The sequence below is a fragment of the Dendropsophus ebraccatus genome, chromosome 11 (assembly GCF_027789765.1).
Source record: "Dendropsophus ebraccatus isolate aDenEbr1 chromosome 11, aDenEbr1.pat, whole genome shotgun sequence".
NCBI lineage: Eukaryota > Metazoa > Chordata > Amphibia > Anura > Hylidae > Dendropsophus > Dendropsophus ebraccatus.
The window spans coordinates 64,470,178-64,491,738 of record NC_091464.1 but is presented as its reverse complement, the minus strand read 5'-3'; the positions used below and the strand labels follow the sequence as shown (position 1 = coordinate 64,491,738).

The 21,561-nt window shown below is 41.0% G+C and overlaps 1 protein-coding gene across 3 annotated transcripts in view; it reads left to right on the top strand.

Moving 5' to 3' along the window:
* HUNK (hormonally up-regulated Neu-associated kinase) overlaps nt 1-21,561 on the top strand; it is a 67,026-nt gene that overhangs the window by 26,029 nt on the left and 19,436 nt on the right. For 2 of the 3 annotated variants that reach the window (XM_069944503.1, XM_069944504.1), the window contains one exon: nt 18,160-18,452. In XM_069944503.1, coding sequence (XP_069800604.1) covers nt 18,160-18,452 — 293 coding nt within the window. Of the gene's footprint in view, nt 1-1,653; nt 1,711-18,159; nt 18,453-21,561 lie in introns of those variants that run through there. The other variant, XM_069944505.1, reaches the window with a different exon arrangement.

The window sequence follows — 21,561 nt, the reverse complement described above, 5'->3', positions numbered from 1 at the left end:
GCCCCTGGCTGTAATAGCATATCTCATCTTATCTCATGGGACCTTTAACATTCTCCACCTGGTTTAACAAAGGAGGGTAAAACAATGCCCCAGTGGCAATTGTGTTATTAAGTAGCTTGGTTAAAAAAAATCCAGATAAGCCAGTGATCTGCTCTGTCCTGCAGTCCCAGACCCCACCTTTAAAGACCCTCACAGCTTTGATCCCGTCCGCCATTATATGCGCCCCACCCATAATTTGCATTCATTACCAGTCTGAGGCTAGAGTTGAGTCTTTTGTGGGAGAACATCTTCACCTTTGGTGAACTTTTCCATTGTATATTGGGGAATTGCATTACCACTCATTTCCTAATCCAATTCTATTACTTAAATTGACAGATATAAGGGTGGCCCCTTTCTGGCCCTCTTGTGTCATCTTTATTCTGTCAGTGAAGGAACCAGAGGAGTTGTCATGGGGGCCATCAGCAGGTTAGGGAGACATAGTCTCATAGTCGCTCTAGTCTCCCCATTGTCTCTCTTGTGCTGACGACGCAAGCTGCTCTTCCCTATAACTTGGGACATTATTAGAGGGACACGTGTCCAGGTCTTCTGCTCAGTAGCCTTGATGTCCAGCACAGTCAGTCACCCCTAAAATGGATCCACACCCTCAGTTTTATACATGATGCCCCTGAGACTATTCCCGACAGCTCATACATATTCACTGCCATTGTATAATTGAATTAATGGAAAATTTTATCAGAAACTAAAAAAAAAATGCCTCAAACTAGCTCCAATAACTAGGCCAAGACTGAGCAAAGCCATTTCCCACCAATAGCGCTTGTTATACATGACCCCTAGGAAAAGGAACAGGTTATACAAACCTTCTCTCCTCTATGACTATTACTAAAAGAGCGAGAATGAGTGTTAGCGATACCTGCTATTGCAGCTCATGTTTCTGGCCTCGGGGGAATATTTGGGATCACAGAAAGGTTGCAGATTCAGGTTAGGAAAGTTTTGTGCTGCTCTGGGGTCTTGGTTTTCTTCAGTTCATTCTGCTGTTTCTGTGATTTGTATGAAGAGAATAATCCCATGAAGCACTAAAGATGTGTAATGGAACACAGAAGGGGGGGTGTTGCCCTAAAGGGGTATCGGGCCGTTGCATTTGAACATACATGAGCCTATTATTTCAAAAGAGACAAGCTACCTCTAGAGATGACTAGATCCTAATTTTTTTTTAGATATCAAGGACAGACCAAGGGGGTGGTGTGTCTCCTTGAAGAGACTGCTGAATTGGTGTAAAGGGTCTTATAAGTCATGCAATGCTTCATGGGACAAGAATATGCAAAGCAGCTCTTCTCCAAAAGAAAAATAACTTACTCTACAGTGACACCTACTGGAGGTAGCTACTCTTCAAATGCATGTTCGACCTATAAAGGGCCTTAAAGGGGTACTCCAGCGAAAAGCTTTTTCCCAGTAATTGAAACACATTAAAAAGTTATAAAACTTTGTAATATGCTTCAATCACCTATTTGCCCCCTTCCCTATCTTGGGATTGGCTGAGCAAGCTGTAAGCCATCTAACAGTTTTACAGAGTCAGTTAGACATCACAGGAGACAAAGTGCATCATGGGAAAGCCCAAACCAGGAAGTGAAGAAAAAAATGAAGACACCAACTGGAGCTTCAGGGACCTGTAAACAGCGAGAAATTCTAATGGAGACCGACTCAGGAGTGATGGTAATTGTGAAAACTATGTTTATGATTGATTATTTTTTTTTATCAGCGCCGGAGTACCCCTTTAAAACATGATTGGGGATTATATGTTGAGAAGGGAAAGTCATCTGTCTGTAAAACACTGTCTACAGATAGCTAACTTTCACTTCCAGGAGAGTTTTTGGCTTGGCATTTAATCCTTAATCTTGTTTGAAGACCCTTTAAGGTTTGAAGCCACTTTCAATAGGTGGCAATATGGAGCAAATTATTTTTCTTATGGAGTAAAGCTGCTTAATAAGAAACTAAACTGCCTATGAGCTAGCACAGGGGGCTCTCCTGACGGACCACAGACAGATGGTGGTGTAAATAGGGGTCGTGCATACTGGAAAACCACCACCCGATCCCTTTGTTCTGTAAGAACACAGGAACACTCAGCAATGCCGGTAGTTCCTGTGTATGTGGAGGACGGGATCCAGTCGGGCGACAGAAAACTGATGGCCAAATGATCGTTCTGCCATCAGTTATTAAGTGGGATTCTTGATCTAGTATACTAAACCAACCTTGGAGAAGTTGCCCTGATAAAAACAGGTGTATAAACCTTTTGGTTTCCCTTCAGATACAAAGATCATCCAATTTTACTAATACATTTTATAGCACTGGGAATCCTGCCCTAATAAGAGAGAGTAATATATTATAAGTGATTACCCTTCAGAGATTCTGCTTTTATAAGCTTTCCATCCATTATTTTACAAGTTTCTTGCCCGTGTCAAGCTCCCTTATGTAAAGTTATATTCTGCAAGCATCCTATGGCCGGGTTCCAACACGTCTCTCAAGCCCAAATGCTTTTAAACCTTTCAGCCCTTGTTATTTGTTGAAGTATTACAGATCCTCTGGCAGCCGCACTCACCTTGCCAGTAATCCTGCACCTGGGAAGACTTAAATTCAGTGTATACTCCAGTCTGACCATTATTTCCTTTAAAGAAACCTAGGATAATGCTTTAATATGGGTCATAAGTTCAAGAACATATAGGATGAAGAACGGGGCGTAATTATCACCCTGTTAACATTTCAAAGGGACATGGTCACATGAAGATATGGAGTTGAGCTGGGTTCGGCCAGTTGTTTCTATTCTATTTGTTATATACTTTCACTGTGAATAGTTTTTTTCAACTTTTGTGTTTCCCATTGACGTTCCTATAACTTGGCCAATATGGAGTTTGCATAGTAATTGGTAGTTGGGCTAAATGTTAATTTCTATATGAAATAAATGTATTTCATTGGTCATTATTAGTGATGAGTAAACTTGCCAAAGGTTTGGGTTCGGATAAACATTGCTGAACACGAAGGTCTGGCATTAGACTCAAGACTTTTAGGGAAGTTAGATTCCACCCTAGGGTTGCCGGGGAAAGATGTATACAGCCTTCTCTCACTCTCCTGCCACTGGGAGTCAACTGGGAAAACATTGCCGAACCCAGTTTGTCAAGTCCGCTAAACTCCATCCATTGGTTATCCATTATTTCTTACCACTATTAACTACCTGCAATCTGGTGCAATGGATACATTTGAAGGTTTTCTCTGTGTTGTTTTTTTCATTGTGTTTTTTTTTTTCAAGAAAGAATTTTTTTTTTTATGGAACCAATCAATCATATAAGGAACCAGTTTATTCAGCATGACATTATTTCACCTCACACAATCCATTAGTTCCACTTATTCTGCTCAATACATTTCAGTGTTCGTGTTCTTTCTATGTCCCAAGTTGAACCGAATCAATGTTGAATGGCTTTTTAGGCACCTTTTTCTGTAATGGTTTCTATAAATAGGTTTTTGATACTTGTATGTCATTGGATGAATAAGAATAGACTCAGACCTGGGAATTTTGCATTCTTCTATAAGCGTAGCATTATCTATTAACTCTTTGTTCTTGGCAACTTGTCTCGTATCCATTACCTTAGATATGGAGCGTTGTATGCTATTCTGGCACGGACAACATTCAGTAAGCCTCTTTCATATTCTCCTATGAATTCTCAGGACGAAGAGTGGGTTGAGTCCTCAGTGAAGATAATACATAGAGAATATTCTCTTTGATATATTGCAAAGTATGAATTTTCTATGCATCTGTCTAGAAGTGCTACATTGTTCCTTCTGGAAACAGATAGCTCTTAAAGGGGACCTTGAACCATAAGGGGATGGGTAGTAAAGTGTCATTCACTTCAGTGTAGATGAGCTGCTATTGCTTTAATCTATGACTAGAGTGCACTAATTCTGGGAAAAAATATATATATATATATTTTTTTTTAATTCTGGGCAACCACCTTAAAAAATTAGTGGATAATGCAAGAAGCCATATTGGTAGCTTGCAAGAATGCCAATGCAAAGTAACATCATATGCATATTTACCCCCTTTTACATAAAATTGTATAGACCATTTTAATATTCATACTTCCTTAAAATGACATTCAGAGTATTTGGTCCAAATACTGTGAGCCCCTGCTATCCCAAGAACAGGGACCTGACTTTTGTGTTTTGAATAAAGTGGTGACCCATGCATTTGTGCCGCCTCTCTATTGTTTGGAAACAATGTCTTCCTTGTCTATAGCAATAGACAATAAATGGAGGGCAGTGTGCATGAGTGGGTTGCTGTTTCCATTTCAAGCAAAGGAGTCGGGTCCCCATTCCCAAGATCACAGGAGTCACATCAGACAGGGGATACACTCTTTAAACTTGGTATACTGTTTAACCTGGGCAAAGATTGCTTGCTATCTCTATGCTATTTCTTAAGTTCTTTAGCGCTGACATCAAGTCCTTTCCCAGCGAGGGGTTTAAACTGCTCCTGGTGCCATATTGGAGTAAAAAACATTGGGAGGACTGGTGTCAAAGAGGCGGGGCATAGAGTATCTTTGCCTTAGGCATATGACACCTCCCAGGTCTTCCTCCCCACCCTCCTTCTCTCTAGCGATGCCCCTGGCAGCACTTTACCTCTTCAGCCGAGCAGAAAAGGCGCAGACGCACTAACATGGTGGCCTAGTGCAAAGAGTCCGGCCACATCAATGTGCATGCGCCTCTTCTACTAACAACGTTTTTTTCAACGGATGATTGTCTGCACATTACTATAATATTTGCTTTTGGTTACAGGTTGATATAGGGTTTTTATACCTACAACACTTCTAAAATTTCCATCCTTGTTGTCTATCTGCCAGACCCCATGGAAGTAATGTGACTTGATAAGTGTCTGCTTTGGTTAAATAGCAGTGTTGTGTCTCCGTTTTCTTTTTATTTCCTTTTATCCTCTATCATGATCGACAAGACAACCTGTCACTCAATCGTCTTGTAAAAACATATCTTGTTTGTGTATATTTAGACCCGTACATGTGTGCAAGAGCGGCCTTGATGAGCAGCCAACGTTTGCTTTCCAGACCACTCTGATTATGTTACATAGTTTGCTTTTTTTTTTTTTTTTTTTTTTAGCTAATTTTATAGAAAATAACCTCTATAAACAAACCAAAGGCCAAGATTTGTAGGACCCACATTATGAGATCCTAACAGCATTCACAGAAAGATGGTTGTTTACCGGGATACATGTATTGATAAATTTTCCACTTTGTGCTGAAGGTAGTAAATTCCACACACTATGGAAGATATTTGTGGGTAGAGATACTATTAGAATATACAGTAGTTTTTGAAAGCTAGTGACATGTAGGAGGCATGAGGTCTTATGTGCCTCTGGTTTCTCAGAATTTGTTGGTTGCGTCCGCAGAGAACATGTGCTGGAATTCAGTGCATGTGGTGGAACGGCCTGACATTATATAACAGTCCATCTCCAGAAGCTCTTGGCTTCGGGTCCCGTTAGCTGACACGTTACACATACACCTGGAAGTCTGTAATCTGGTTATGTAACACGACGCAGGTAACCGGTGTACGACAAGATTTATACATAAGCCTCTTGATGAATCGCTTCCTCATCATCTTGTTCAGGATTAATTCCGTCATCCTCAACAGCCTGGCTATAGCTCATGTTTACTCTGGCCGGACATGCACATCTCTCCAGCTACCCCTTGGCAGATCCTTATTTTCCTCCCCAAGAGATTGAAGAAACACGTACTTGACAACAAACTCGACATTGATTCATTGACTCATGTAGGACTTCAAAACCTGAAGTTGACTTTCTGAGGATCTCTCAGTTAGAAGCTGTATTCACACATTGCAGTTTCTTTTCAGTACTGGGCTACTGTTAAACTACTGTAGAACTGCAATGAAACCGCAGCACAGTCCTACAGAAACATATTTCCTTAATCGTTTTTCAATTTACATCCTCAGAAACTCAACATTATAAGGTTTTCCAAGTTTGCAAAACCCACTTTTATGTACTCAGCAGATGGGTTAATGGCGGAGGGGGTCTTTATTCAGGAACCTCATTTAAAAATCATAGAGTGGAGTGGTTACAAAGAGTGTCTCTGGAGGACCTGTCCTGTCTTGCATTTTTACAGACCTTCCTTGGACTTGAATGGACATTGTGTAATGCTTGAAGTCACCTGTGATGGTGCTGCAAGAAATCAAGCACTTACTACCAAGGTTTCTCCACAGATTTTAGCCGATTGCTGTGGTTCCCAGCAGGAGAACACAATGGGGGAGATCTATCAAACATGGCATAAAGTAAAACTCGCTCAGTAGCCCCTAGCAACCAATCAAATTCCACTTTTCATTCCACACAGACTCTTTGGAAAATGAATCTGATTGGTTGCTAGGGGCAACTGAGCGAGTTTTACTTTATACCGTGTTTGATAAATCTCCCCATTTGTGATTGGGTTATTGTCAAATCTAAAAATTGGCTGACGTGAAGAACCCCTTTAAGAAGCCAACTAAAGTTGCAAAATATATTACAGTCCTTACCCTCCCAGCCTGCTACAGCTGATAAAAGGGAATTCTGTTACCACTTTCTTTCACTAACAGTGCCACTCTTTTCTATAGCTGGATAACCCCTTTAACACTCTAGTACCAGACACTACCTTTGGGGCCCTTTCTGGACTAAAGCCAGCTGTGTATTTCTTACATATACATCATATATACATAATTTAAACAAGATTGTATCTATGGGATTGCAAGTATACTTAACGCAAATAGAGTTAATGCTACATTCAACATTGCTAAGGTAGACACATCAGCGGGTCGAAAGTACAGCAATGCAGGAACCTCGGGCTGAGTTTTTATCCTCTTGTACAACCTCCTTTAAAGAAAGGACTGCGGCACTGACGCTGTTCTATCCGTGTAAAAATCTTAAAGCGAATGTACTGCTGGTACATTAGCTTTAAGAGGTTGTATAAGAGCATAAAAACTCGTTCATACGTATGGAGCCATTCTATACCCGGGCACCGGCTGGGGGTAAAGAACTGGAGGCAGGCTGGCCCGCCCCCAGTGGTAGGAAACCCCCTCCCCTTTATTACTTTGATTCCCCGCACCGGCGCCATTTTATCTATATGAAAATCTTAAAGCAAATGTACTGCTGGTACATTCCCTTTAAGATTTCACCCATATATTTGGGGTAGGGTTAATGGGGGTGTCAGGGTCTTCTAGGATCAGTTGGTGCCAGTCACAGTCTGTCTGCTGTCCTTCCAGTCTGCCAGTCTGCTGTCCTTGGAAGTGGTGTGGTTTTGTCAATCATAATGAGAAGCAGTAGCACAGCCTGGGTTGCCAGCATCCACAGCAAGGCAAGTATTGCTCCCCCTAACTTGACTGGGTAACTATAAAATAAGCAGTGATACATCTAGTATATGCATCATCTCCCAGTCAGGAGATTTCTTTTCCCGTGTATAATATATCCCCATCACATAGGTAGGTTCTTGACATCAAGACCTTGGATATTGGATACTGAATTGTGACAATCAAGTCATCAAGGTCACCCAAGAAATGACATCGTACTCAATGGATGCAAGAATTGTTTGTTCAGCACAAGGTTTTTATAAAGATAAATAGGCACACAAAGGAAATGCACAAGGATTACATTTGGTTGCTCATTCTTATTAGAAAGCTTCATTTATACGTTCAATTAAAAGCCTATAAAGACAAAACACCCACTCACTTTGCTCTCTGTGCTCCCCTACTTACTTAGTGTTTATAATGCGGAATATTCAAAATGGGACCTTTTTATAATGGGATTCTAAAAATAGGCGAGCGATTATATGAGATTAATACAAGGCTAAGAATACATTCTTATTAACAGAAACTCATTTATTCTAGAACCTTTTCCCAGAGCACTTTGTGTTTGTTTCAGTCAGGGAGGGGAGCGTGCCATGGCAATTTTTAGACCTTGCAGACGTTGAAATGACATTACTGAGCCTCTCTGTACTAGTCACGCACGGGATTAATGGAGGCTTGAAAGTGACCAAATCCTACAGACGAGCAGGTTGTAGTCAGGTCAGGAGTCAGACAAGTCTGTGTATTATCGTGGATCCTTCTCTTCTGAACAACAATTTACTTTAAGATATTAGGGTCAGACTGGGGTTCTGTGAACCATCAGAAGACACGATTTTGTGGGCCCATCCTCCATGTAAATGGAACACCTACATCTAAACTTTTGTGTTAATCTTTGTTTATTGTACACACCGCATAGATCAGGAAAAAATACAAATAGGTTATATGTGACCCAAGCTGTAAGAAATAGACCCTACAAAACACCTCCAAATAGGGTTGTCTTCTACCAGATCTTTGGGGTCTATTATTGTACCAGAGCCTAGGTCCAACAAAGGATCCTCTCCTACTGTGATGGCCAGTCAAATCGTGTTAGACATCCATATCTTTCACCACATATCACTAACAAAAACAATGCACACCTAGGGACTTGACCTGTCACGTGCACTTGCTTCATCTGTCAGCACGTATAGTGTATCTGTAGGCTAAAAGTATAACAAGGCTTCAAGTCTTGACAGGTCCTAAGTTCACTGCTAGTATTTTTCCACCTTATAGCTCTGTTGTTGCATTACTATTGACAATTTCTTAAATGTTCACAGGAGTTAGACAAAAGAAGACTATATGAACAGCTTAAATATCCAAGTTTAATATAGCCATTTTAATTTAAAGCTGTACATACATTTTAGCTGGCTGTAGCTTGTCGATGTTTATCTATCTATCTATCTATCTATCTATCTCTCTATCTCTCTATCTCTCTATTTATTGGGACACTGTTGCGACCAGTGATTGGCTACCAGGAAGCCGTAGCAACAAGTGGAGACCGGGAGCATTATTATGGTGGTTATGGAGGCCTAAGATGCCACTTTCAGCCATATATAATTTTTTTATCCCCTGACTTTATTGTATTGCCCTATGGAACTTTCCTAGATTTAGATTATCAATGAGGAATGTGCCAAATGGAACTAAGACTTCAGGTGTATATACCTTTGTTCTGAAAGTTATAGGTAGTGGATGTGACCACTGGTAAGGCCTAGCTATATGGGGTGCTAAGGAAAAAGTTGCACATGGGCTCTGGTGTTGGTTAGGAGTAAGGAGGCCTGTTAGAAATTTTGCAGTTAAGGCCTAATATATTGTGGTAACCAACCCTCTACCCATGCAGGTGCCAAATCCAAATAAGAGAAATGGATAAAGATGGGTAATGGTACTCTATAGAAGTTCTTCATCTTTTCTTTTTTCTTTAAACAAAAGCAAATTTTTGCATTTACCAAAAGAATATTGTCAAATTTTTCTGTTCCATCCAGTTTGGGATCTTTAAAGTCGTATTAGGTTACCGATTTTCAGTTTGGGCTCTGATATCAGAATCCACCCTCGGTAAAGTTGACATCATTTTTCTATTAGAATCCCTCCTTGCTATTTTAATCTGAAAAATACATTTCAATGTGTGAGGAAACCAGACTATTCCAAATTGCTAACAGAGGGAAATAACTCGGTAAACTCTCGGCGGTTTGTTTTTCTTTCGGATTGAGTTTCCCTCGTAGCTGAAACCCTCTCATTATTAGGGGCTATCGGGTTGCTGCTTTCCGTTCCATACAAAAGACAGATTTTTAGGGACTGTATCTGACTGCATGGGGATGTATGGGAAAACCTCCAAAAAATGAAATGCAATATTAAAGATGGGAGAGATATGTTCTTACTAAAAAAAAAAAAAGTTTTTATTTCAAACTTTTTAAACCAAAAATGGCAGTATAAAATATACATAGGATTAGAGATGTCTGATGCCAAGGAAAGGGGGATATATGTAGTCTAGATGTTAGATAGCAGAGTACCTTGGATGTTTCAGATGTTCTTCTCTTCAATTACCGTTAGATGTAGATGGTTCTTGGCATGTCTGCTAACAGAGTACAGTCTGCCCAATGCCATACTTATTTGATTTGGATTTTACGTTGTCCCATTGGCTGCTTATCCGCATCCCTAAGATGCCTGGTTGAGAAAGCTGAACATGCTCGTCTGTGGCCCAGAAAACCACATGTCACAATAGATTAGTGGGTGGGTGAAAGCTGGGAGCTAACAACTCGCCTGTCCCGATCCTAATCAGAGGAAGTGGTCATGCATGGACCATCACTCTCTGATGAAACTACCCGTGACCTCACATTGGTTTCTGTAGCTCACAATTATGGTAATGAAGAAGAATGGAGAAGTTAGATCTATACTTATGCATAATAACATTATGTGTCGAAAGAGCAAGCTCCTGAGCACCAATAAGAATAAGAAGCCCTATGGCTAATCCTCTCGGTATGGTGAATTTTTTTTCAATGCACCACCATGATGATACATCCTTAAAGAGCTAAGTTTATATAGTACTCTTGGCCAATGCAGGTGCACCTGTAAATCTCAATACATGTTTGTGCCGTGTGACACAGCTTTTGACTATGAAGTCATAGCATTATGTCTCGGACAGTGTGCATGTGGCAGACAGTGATCCTCTTGTCATTAATCTGCTTCCAGTCTTGTCTGTTGTGTCGTTCTTTAGGAAATTAGCTAATCCGCTTAGGTAGGAGGTGATACTTCCCTTGATCCCAGTGTTGGACAGCTAGGCAGGTTTGCCATTTTGGACCATTGGGCAGCTGGATGTCAGCTGCCTTAGTGGCAGACACCTTTTTTGGCCAGGCAGTCAAAATTGATACGTTTTTAACTAGAATATATACTAGAAAATGTCAGTGCTACGAATTATAGAACTATTCCATGAAATAGTAGGTTCAGTTGCATGTTGTTCATTGGAAGGCCTTGTGCGTGGAGCATGTCTGCTAGTACACAAATTCTCCATGGTTCCATGATTGCTGACATAACTATACATGTACCTCCATAAGACAATGCCTCTAGAGAAGTATCTCCATAATACAACACCAAATGAAACATGGCGGATCCAAGAAAAAATATGGGTTACTGTATGAAATATAGACTTCTCTGTCACCATACAATTTTTAATTTGCTTGAAGCCTTGATACAGCCATCTGTATGAGACATCAGTATGCCACTCAGTAGCCTTTACAATATTGAAAACATCTCAGATTTACATATCCCATAGTTGCCATGTAATATCCTTGGTATGCACTTTCACTATGGCTGCATTCTGCCAGTGATCGCGGCATAGTACAAGGAACATGGTGATGACTGCTCCATGCAGAGCATCTCACAGTAGGAGCCCTGCGTATAAACTTCTTCTGCAGAAGTTTACAGGCGGGTAATATTTCACACCACACCAGGCAATGCATATGTGATGTGACAGTCTCAGATAGATGTGTAGTCCTCACCTCATCCACTCAACATTTCATTAGAGCTGGCTGCTACATAGCTCCATGTCTTGCGGTGAAGATGCTGTGTGACCAGTTTTTTTCTGCACCTTGTGATCGTAAACTTCAGCTTTAATTTAAGTCAGCATTTAGCATTCAGCGGGTTTCTCCTGAGGTTTCGCTTCTATACGGTTTTGTCTTATTGGCCTTGGATTACTTCATCTGCTTCAGGAAGGCACTGAGACCTTCTCTTTGGAAAATAAGTGAAGATGGGAATACATTGTATCAGCTTCTAATATTCATAGACTATTGATGGAAATACTTGGGTTGTGATCCTGATTGAACTAGAATTGTTTGATCAGTTGAAATGGGTGCCTACAGTTCTCTTTCATGGGTCATGTACATTTTGGTAGTATTGGCCAACCTATGGGGACCTTCAATTCTCCTTTACTGTCAGATATAGGCCTATTTCCATATGCCTAATGTTTTTTGTGGTATCTGGTAACAGCAGGGGGAAAAGTACAGACTTACCTCTCCCCATGACCTTGGTGAACGGCGGGGTCGGCCACGGGATCCCCAACGGGCTCTGAGATCTCCGGAGCTGACACAACTCGCCTGATCGACTAGCTGCTCATCCAGTCAGGGACTGGGGTGGAACGCCGCTTCAGTCACTGATGGGCCGAGTGGCCAGTCCATCAGCCTGGACAGATAGTATGCATAGGTTAAACTTGTGGAGGCACTGCATCAACATCTATATACAGTAAACCAAGTTGATGTCGCGAGCTACCGCAACTCAGCTCCTATTCAGTTTAATAGGAGCTGAGCTGAAGTAACCCATGCCACAGTTAACATGGCAGGGATACCTCCACTATTTAAGTGTGTGTAAGTCCTGGTACAGTGGCTCCACTAAACAGTTTATAGTCTGGGGTGCCAGATATCGGCATACCACTATCAGGCGTGAATGGCCTATTCTGTGGATAGGCATCAATGTTTTAAACCAGGAAAACCCCTTTAAATATACTGAAATATCTTTTCAGGGCTATTGGTAGAGGAGCTCTGTCTCAACAGGACAATACTTGTTTGATGTTGTTCTTTATACATAGAAATATGTAAGTCCTCCACAAGTCGTATGTTTCTTGATTATTAAGTGACCTTTCCCTGTCCTGTACCTGTCATTCGATTTACAGAGAAAAAATAGCTTTTCATGAACTTTGCAACACTGCCAGCTATGTGAAAAAGTAATGCATTCAGACAGCTAACCTACTTCTCGCCTCCTCACCTGTTCCTTAGACGTGATTAAATCTAGCAGCCTGGAAGTCAGTCCTTGCAGAAGAGCTATACGTCTTTAATGCATCTTATCTTGGTGGACAGGAGTAGACTATCACTTACGACACCACAAAGCTTCTGTATTCACATCTCTCTATGTTGGATGCGGTACATTGATTACATCTTTTACAAACATTTTTACAGAAATGATTTTTAAGGCCGTTTATGAGTAAATTGGTTTATTTTTTTAATCTTCCCTTTTTCCATGTTCTCCTGGTATAGCACTTAAACGTTAACATACTTTTTCTATATTTTTGTATGTTGCATGTCAGAACATGTAGTGTTGTTTTTCTATTACTTTTTTTTTAACATAATTCATACAGACTGCTCCATTACCTTTTTTAACATAATTCATACAGCAGTCTATCACTGTTAAACCTTTAACCTCATACAGTAGTGATCTTAACCTAGATTTAGGTATTGATCTTGTTCGAGCTTGGTAACTAAAAATTAGGCCTAGAGCCATTTACAAACCTGTTTTACAGCACTGCTGATGTGCAACTCACGTGAACTCATCCCACTCATCTATCCTGCCTAGACTGACAGCTATTGTCGCTTTTCAGGAACACGCATAGGGCAGCTTCACATAAGTGTATTATATAAACATTTATGTGTCCGTAACATGGGCACAAAGTGCACATGTAATATGCTTATGTGAAACCGGCCTTACAGTATCTTTAGAATTGTAACTTTCTAATAAAGTTTACCATAAGTCCTATTAAATCTTATAAAGAAGTTTTATTCAAAGGGCACTTTATATTTTATGAAGAACAGTTTATGGGAATTGTACTACTTATTTTGCACCAATCCCAAGTTATAGTGCATATAATACTTCCGAGCTGCATTCTCACTTTTTTAGGCTTGAGAGCTGAAATGTCCTAGAATTCCTTAATGGCTTTATATTGGTAATTTGCATTCTGAGAAATGTTATTCTTACATTAGGACAAATCTTCCCATTGCTTTGGTCGCTTACATGGAACGATAATCGGCCGAATCAGGCTGATTATTGCTCTATGTAATGGAGACAATGATCAGCCAATGACAACGATCATCAGCTGATCGTGTCTTTTGGTCCTGACCTAAAATCATCCTTTGCCAACCACGTATCACGACATGTAATAGCAATATATGGCCAAAGGCTGGCGATTCAGTAAAAAACAATAACTGTATACATACCTCCCCTACGGTCCTCAGTCTTCTGGCCTCTGCTTGCTACCGGAAACACCACTGTAGCTTTAAGACCCCTGAAGCTGCATCGGCAGGTCCGGGAAGTCAGCAGAAGACCGGGGACTGTGGACAGGTAATGTATACAGTTTAAGGGCAAGGGCATTGCTAACAATGTCTGTTCAGCCCTTGCTAAACGATTATCGAGCTGAGTAATAGAACCCTTTGTTAATAATATTAACCAACAGAACTATGAATTCAGCTCTGAAGTATACAAGCTGTTCCCTGTAGCCCTGGAGTCCATCACTTAGCATTTGGGTAGATACTTATAAGTTCAGTTTACTAAGTTCTCCTACATTTTGTGTAGAAGACCCCTTATGTTATTTGTTAGTAGGGGCTGACTCTATTGCTTAGGTTGGTTATACATTTAAAGGGAACCAATCAGCCCAATTGGGCTGATATGGTTCCCTGGCGCAATGTATAAAGCTCCTGCAGCAGCCGTGGTTGTAGTTGCTTTACCTTTGGCTGTCCAGGCTTGATGGGAATTGTAGTTTTGCAAAAGGTAGAGGGCCAACGGTTCCCCATTTACGACCAGCTTAAAGGAGTACTCCAGCGGGGGGGGGGGCACTTTTTTGCTGGGACCGGGGAGGAGGTGGCGGAGGGAAAAGACGTCCACTCACCTCCCCGATTCCAGCGGCGGGTCCCGCATGGCGGCCGCTTCCGGATGTCTGACAGGGGCCCAAGACGTGACATCTCAGGTCCGCTCAGCCACTCAGTGAAGGAGGCAGGATCCGTTTCAAGTCCGCTCAGAGTACCGCACCAGAGTACCGCGATGCGGGACCCGCCGCTGGAACCAGGGAGGTGAGTGGAGGTCTTTTCCCTCAGCCACCTCCTCCCGGTCCCAGCAAAAAAGTGCCCCCCCTCGCTGGAGTACCCCTTTAACTCATCTTCATATTATTGGTTTATTATGTTTTGTCCTTTTTTATCGAAATCCACGTTTCATGAACAGCGCCATTGGGGGGGGAGGGTCACTCAGAGGTTAAAAGCAAATAACAATAAATTATTTAAAATCTGTTCCCACTGAAGCAATAACTCAGCGGGATACATATCTTTGGACTGGCTCAGTTCATTTAACACAAACACTAAATTATTAATAAAACCCACATGAAGCTATGGAGGATGCGGAGGACTCGCTGAGTTATTAGAGGCCTGTGTAATTTGCCATCACTGCGTCCTCCATAGAATAATATTTTGCACGGCTGCGGGCGTATTGTGAATTAAAACAATCAGTAGTTTATGTATCACTGGTGGTCTCTAATTCTGTTTGAGTAAATAGGGCACCGACCATGGGGGAGGGGGGCAGACCATTATTATCTCTGCTCTGTCTACAATAGAATACACAGAAAGTAATTCTCTAAGTCATATGTCACGGTCGGGGAAAAAGATCAATATGCCCCTGCACACTAAAGACTGTGAAATAATATTTTTAAATATTATTAAATATTATTAATTAAATTATGGGCCGCTATCTAAAGCATTTGGGTTTAATGTATTTATTCACAGCTAGAGAGGATTGCTCTCTTTTAAAGTAGTATTCGGGTGACATTATTTTTCTTTTTTTTTTTTTTTTATATTTAGCTCTGTATGCTGTACAAATAAAAAGACCATACTCACCTGCCCCTATCCTCTGCAGCTGTTGTTCTGATAGCTCACAGTCACTAGTACTCTTGGCTGCTTTTTGGTTCCTATGATGTGTTGTCCCTATAGCCAATCACTGGTGTGTTCTCTATGGGGAGGAAAGGATTAAAACTACAGTAAAAGAGCTCTGGATGTGGCTTGTCTTTCCCAGAACAAAGGGGTCAGGCAGTGATTTTCTTCAATACGGCCAACCTCTATCTCCTCCGACATCATCTGTTGGTCGGTGGAGAGCCTCGGGTACGGCAGAGGAAAGTATAAGGTGTTTGGAGACCTTTAATGCTAAGCCCAGCATTCAGGGTGGCAATAAAGCATGAGTGGCTTGGATACATGCTGCTGTTGCTCCGCCACCAGGCCTACTTAATGAGCGGGAGTGAGGATTACAGCGTGATACTCTGAAAATGCTGCCCCTCTGCAGACTACCAAGAACACAATCAGAGAGCCGTGGCCAGCAGCTGTAAGTTATTGGTCCGTTCTCTTTGACTCTTTACCCTTGTCACTCCTTTAAAACACAGTTTGCTTTCCCCAGTATGCTCTTACAGCTTGTTTTTGTTACAAAAAAAAATTCTGAATCCTTTTCAAATAATCCTGTGTGAACATAACCCTAAAACAAGGACAGGCCTTGTTGCTGCTGTTCCTGATCAAGGATGAAGGAATTTACATTGGAGTCAATGCAGGCCGAGCATTAGTCTGTCCTAGATGGTGTCAGGACTTGACAAGGAAGGCAATGTAGGTGCATAGAGTCCCTGATTATTGCTTTGAGTTCGATCAACGCTATCAAATAATTTAGGAAATGTTAAAAGAATATATTTACAAGATTAAAGGTATCTCTGCTATCTGGGCAATAAGCCATGACGGACCAAGAAATGCTCCTTTTCCCTGCTGTCTCTGTCTCTCTCTCTCCCCTCCCCCTCCCCCTCCTCTCCTCTCTCCCCCTCTCTCTTTGTCTTGCCATTACCCCATTTTACTTGACTGATGATAGATAGGCTTTAAAATATTTTACTCGCAGGCTTTAGTTTACATCCCTGAGCATTTCAGAACCTTTAAGTGCTTCAGTAAAGAATCAGAAGAAGTAAGTTTCCTTGTAATTGCTTCTTAGGAACAACGTCGGTAGGAACTTGTGTAGCATCTCTGGGGATTTATACCTGCAGTATAAACCATTGAAGCAACAACTGGATATTTTTGTAATTTGAACAGTATTTGCTTCGGTCAGTTTTAACCAGATATTTTAACATTCTCTTTTCTAATCTATTTTTATACTTTGGAGATTTTATAATTTTTTTTTTTTACATGGTCATGGAAGCAGCCATGTTCCTTGAGTTTCTGCTTTGCCCTGTTAACAGCAGTTCAGAGATTTTCTTTACAGCAGCCATAGGAAACGGTAGTGTGGAGATAATTTTTGTGTCAGAGTGTTGTGGGCATGCTCTGTGACCTGAGCAGAGGTCAGGGTGCAGGTGTTTAGGAGTCATCACCTAGATCCTACTGCTAACTTCTTCCGACTTTATATTAGTGTTGTTACCTGTCATTGTAATCCTGCTTGTAATGGTAATGAGATGTCTACAGAGAAGAGATCTCTTTAGAACAGGAAGTGTCAGAGAAGTGATCTCTTTAGAACAGGAAGTGTGAGAGAAGTGATCTCTTTAGAACAGGAAGTGTCAGAAAAGTGATCTCTTTAGAACAGGAAGTGTCAGAGAAGTGATCTCTTTAGAACAAGATGTGTCAGAGAAGTGATCTCTTTAGAACAAGATGTGTCAGAGAAGTGATCTCTTTAGAACAAAATGTGTCAGAGAAGTGATCTCTTTAGAACAGTAAGTGTCAGAGAAGTGATCTCTTTAGAACAGTAAGTGTCAGAGAAGTAATCTCTTTAGAACAGGAAGTGTCAGAGAAGTAATCTCTTTAGAACAGGAAGTGTCAGAGAAGTGATCTCTTTAGAACAGGAAGTGTCAGAGAAGTAATCTCTTTAGAACAGGAAGTGTCAGAGAAGTGATCTCTTTAGAACAAGAAGTGTCAGAGAAGTGATCTCTTTAGAACAGGAAGTGTCAGAGAAGTGATCTCTTTAGAACAAGATGTATTAGAGAAGCTATAGAACAGGACGTGATAAAGGAGTGATCTGTAAAGAACAGGAGGTGTTATACTATTGTGATCCTCATTGGTCAGTCATATAATATTTCAGGATTATTTTTTACAGATGTGGGGCAAGTTGGTTCCCATTAAGGAGATCTATCTGGTGTAATGCTCAATTGGGGGGGGGGGGGGGGGGGGTTCTGGGGAGAGTAAATTAGCTCTCTTTCAGAGAGAAGAAATCTATCTCTTTAGTGCCACCTATAGTGAATCAAAGTCAGTAACTTTTTATTAAACATAGATAATGACATAGGAAAATAGCCACACGGTATCCCAAAAAATTCAGTCAATTTCCCCTTTCAAATGACATACCAGCTCTTTCAGAAAAAGGACCATTCTTTGCATCAATTCTTTACCCCATGTCTAACTTTATCTCAAAATTAACCAAAAGGGCCACAAAGGTCTTTCCATTGTAGAACCTACACTGAGATATTTCTAATTCCCACCATTAATGAATCCATGTTTTATTACACAGGTGGCCGTAAAAGTTATTGATAAGAAGAAGGCAAAAAAGGACACTTATGTCACCAAGAACTTGCGTCGAGAGGGTCAGATCCAACAGATGATTCGACACCCAAACATTACGCAGCTGCTGGATATCTTGGAGACGGAGAACAGCTATTACTTGGTTATGGAGCTATGTTGTGGAGGAAACCTCATGCACAAAATTTATGAGAGAAAAAGACTGGAAGAGCATGAGGCAAGAAAATATATCCGGCAATTGATTCAAGCTGTCGAACATCTGCACCGTGCCGGAGTTGTCCACAGGTGACTACAGTTCTCATTGAATATTGAATCAGAATAAGGTTTCAACTTCGCCATTATTGGTGTCTAACATAATTTCATCCTAGACTTCTTCTATGAATTCAAAATTACGTCCTCATTTTGTAATTATAAGGGGACTTGCCTAGTAATTACTGTTGGGCAAATTGGTGAAATTTTGGGTTTGTCAACGTTTGTCTGAACCCAAACACAGAGCATTTGACTCCCATCGTCTTGGATTCTTCCCTAGAGAGTCCGGGAAAACATGGATACAGCACTGGGCCTTGTCCATGTTTCTCTGCCAGCCCCAGGGTGGCATCCAAATTCTCCAGATGGAGAAGTTCACTCAACACTACTAGTAATAGAAGATTTGATTTTTGACAGACATTTCTATATTACTACTGTTATTCCCTATCCACAGTAAGGGGGCAATTGTCTCATCACAGGGCCAGCCCCCCCCCCCCCCTTCAATCTTAAAGCGTGACTGTCATTTCAGGGCCATTTTTCTGAAAACATTAAATATCAATACTACAAGCGATTTTAAGAAACTCTGTAATAGGTTTTATAAACCAAAAGAGTTTCCTTCTGTACTGAAAAAGCAATCTCCCAGCCTCCCCCCTCACATCAAATGAAGCAGGATTTCGGTCTCCATTATGTGGCTATGGAGAGGGGAGGGGCTGTTAGGAGTGACTGAGCACGGAGCAGTCCTGCACAGCACAACACCCTGCAATCTTCTCTCAGCAAGTTCATAGATAAGCACTGACCTTTCTGACACCTGAATTTAGCGTTTTAGGTGCCCAGAGAGTCTACAAACAGCTGACCTTCATGTCACCTCTTCCTGCTCCCTCATCACCCTCAGCCCCTCCCCCCTCCATAGGCTTACAATGGAGAGAGCAGAACCAGTCTTCACTGGCTTCTCTGTAATGAAGACGTGTTTGCCTGATAATGCACAGATAAGAAGTCAGGGGGGGAGGCTGGGAGATTGCTTCTTGAGTACAGAAGGAGGCTTTTTTGGCTGATGAAACCTATTACAGAGTTTCTTAAAATCGCTTATACTACTGATTTCTGCAATAAAAAAAAATATGACAGTTATGCTTTAAGAACCAATCTCCAAACATCCATAGAAATTGACCCTTGTGGCATCTTCATCTGGCTCCAGATGGGGTTGCCTTCTTCTGGAGGTGTGGACCTAATGATTGGCCAACTGGTGTATCATCTACCGATTTGTTTAGTTGGCCACTTAGACCTGGATATAGATTTAATTGGTTGTGTATGTATTACATTAGTACATGGGAACCATTACTTTCCAATTACAATAATTATGGGGATAAGCATCTTCATTACTAAGGTCAGGAGTAGTTAAGACCCAAAGGTCAGAAAATTTGCATGCCAGTTGCTTGTGGATTGACATGTTTTCTCTGTGTTAAAGCTCGGGTTTATTTATAGATGGACACAAAGACAGATAATTGCTCTGGCATTAGAACCTTTTTTTTCTGTTTCTCTTCTTGTTTACGCCATCATTTACCGTGATAAAAGGAGATTGCTCTCAGAAAACAGGCAATTTATTTACGACAGCTGCATTGAAAATGGCACAGGCCAATTTTAGTTGTCGGAAATGTTCGCTGCTCCCCTCTGCTGAATTCTCTGAATGAATGAGTCACCCGTATTGTTAGCAGAAAGATCACAACTTTGTGTGAAGTTTCCATTATTCATAAATTTCTGCTGGGGAAAAAAAAAAAAAAAAGCACAAAAGACCCGGGGATATAAATACAATGGGAGAGCAGTCACGACAAGACAAGGATTTACCTGACTCCTTTGTGTAAAGGATGAAGTTATAAATAGGATCATACAGAAGGGACTTGGCAAAATAATATTCTAGGGGACAGGAAAAAATGTGCTCGCTCTGAATGCAATTCTGAATTCCCAAGGAGCTGTTTAAAAGGAAAGTTCACGGACCTCAATTTGCTGAGACAAAATGAGGAATCCGATTTTATTAAATGGTTTTATTCTCCAAAATAAAAACCACCAATAAATACAAATCCTTTATTCGTCCTTTACTGCCAAGTTGTTAAAGGAACACTCCAGGTTAGACTGATTCACTGTGTTATGCTTAGTCTAGGGTTTTAAGGGGGCGGAGCATGACACATAGATTTGAATGACATCAAAGGGAGGTGATATGTGTTGTGCACCGCCTTCTCAGGCTCTAGGCATAACAATTTAAAGGGAGCCTATCACTTGGAACATGCAGTCTGATCTGCCAGGATTATATTATAGAGCAGGATCTGCTGAGTTGATCAATATATAGTTTAGTGGTAAAAGATTCAGTAAATCTTATTTACTCACCTAAATTTCTGCTCATTCTGGGCATAGCAGTTCAGTGGGTGGTCCTAATTAGTGACTAGAAGGCTGTCAGTTACTGATCAGGACCACCCACTGGACTCTTAAACAGAAGGAGCAAAAGTTTAAGCGATTAAATTACCACTAAAGTTCCACTAAATCTTTTCCCAAAAAGCTATATGTCAAACTGCTCAAAAAATACTGCTGTATAACATAGTGCTTGCAGATCAGACTATATTTTCAATGGCTCTTGTCTGGAGTGTTTCTTGATATAAAGAAGTGATAAGAAACCCCCCGATTCTATTAGTCAGGGGTCCCACCTATCAGATATTTATGGCTTATCCTGAGATGGATAAACTAAAGAAAAGCCAGAGGCTCCAGTACTAAAGAAATGTTTGAAATAAATATAGAAATAAGTAAAATATAGGTTGTTTATAACCAGAAGATCCTTTTATGAAGCGTTTTAGCATAGAGGCGTGTAAGCCCAAGTACACGCGATGATCTGCAGCCTGCAGGCAGCATCAAATCTAATGGTAACGGGCAGATGCATTCTTTTCTGCAATTACTGTCTGATTGCTGAACCTTCTCGGCAGCATTAGCGGTAGATGAGCGCTGTTCACTGCGAAATGCATTATACAGGGTGGGCAGCAATATGAAGCTGTTTACAAGGGCTTAAGTGTGAGAGTACAATCATAGGCAACCTAAAGCTAGACAACCATAGCAAAAATGATATAAGGAAAGCAAATTTCAACCTTCCTGATGCAACCTTAAGCCACCT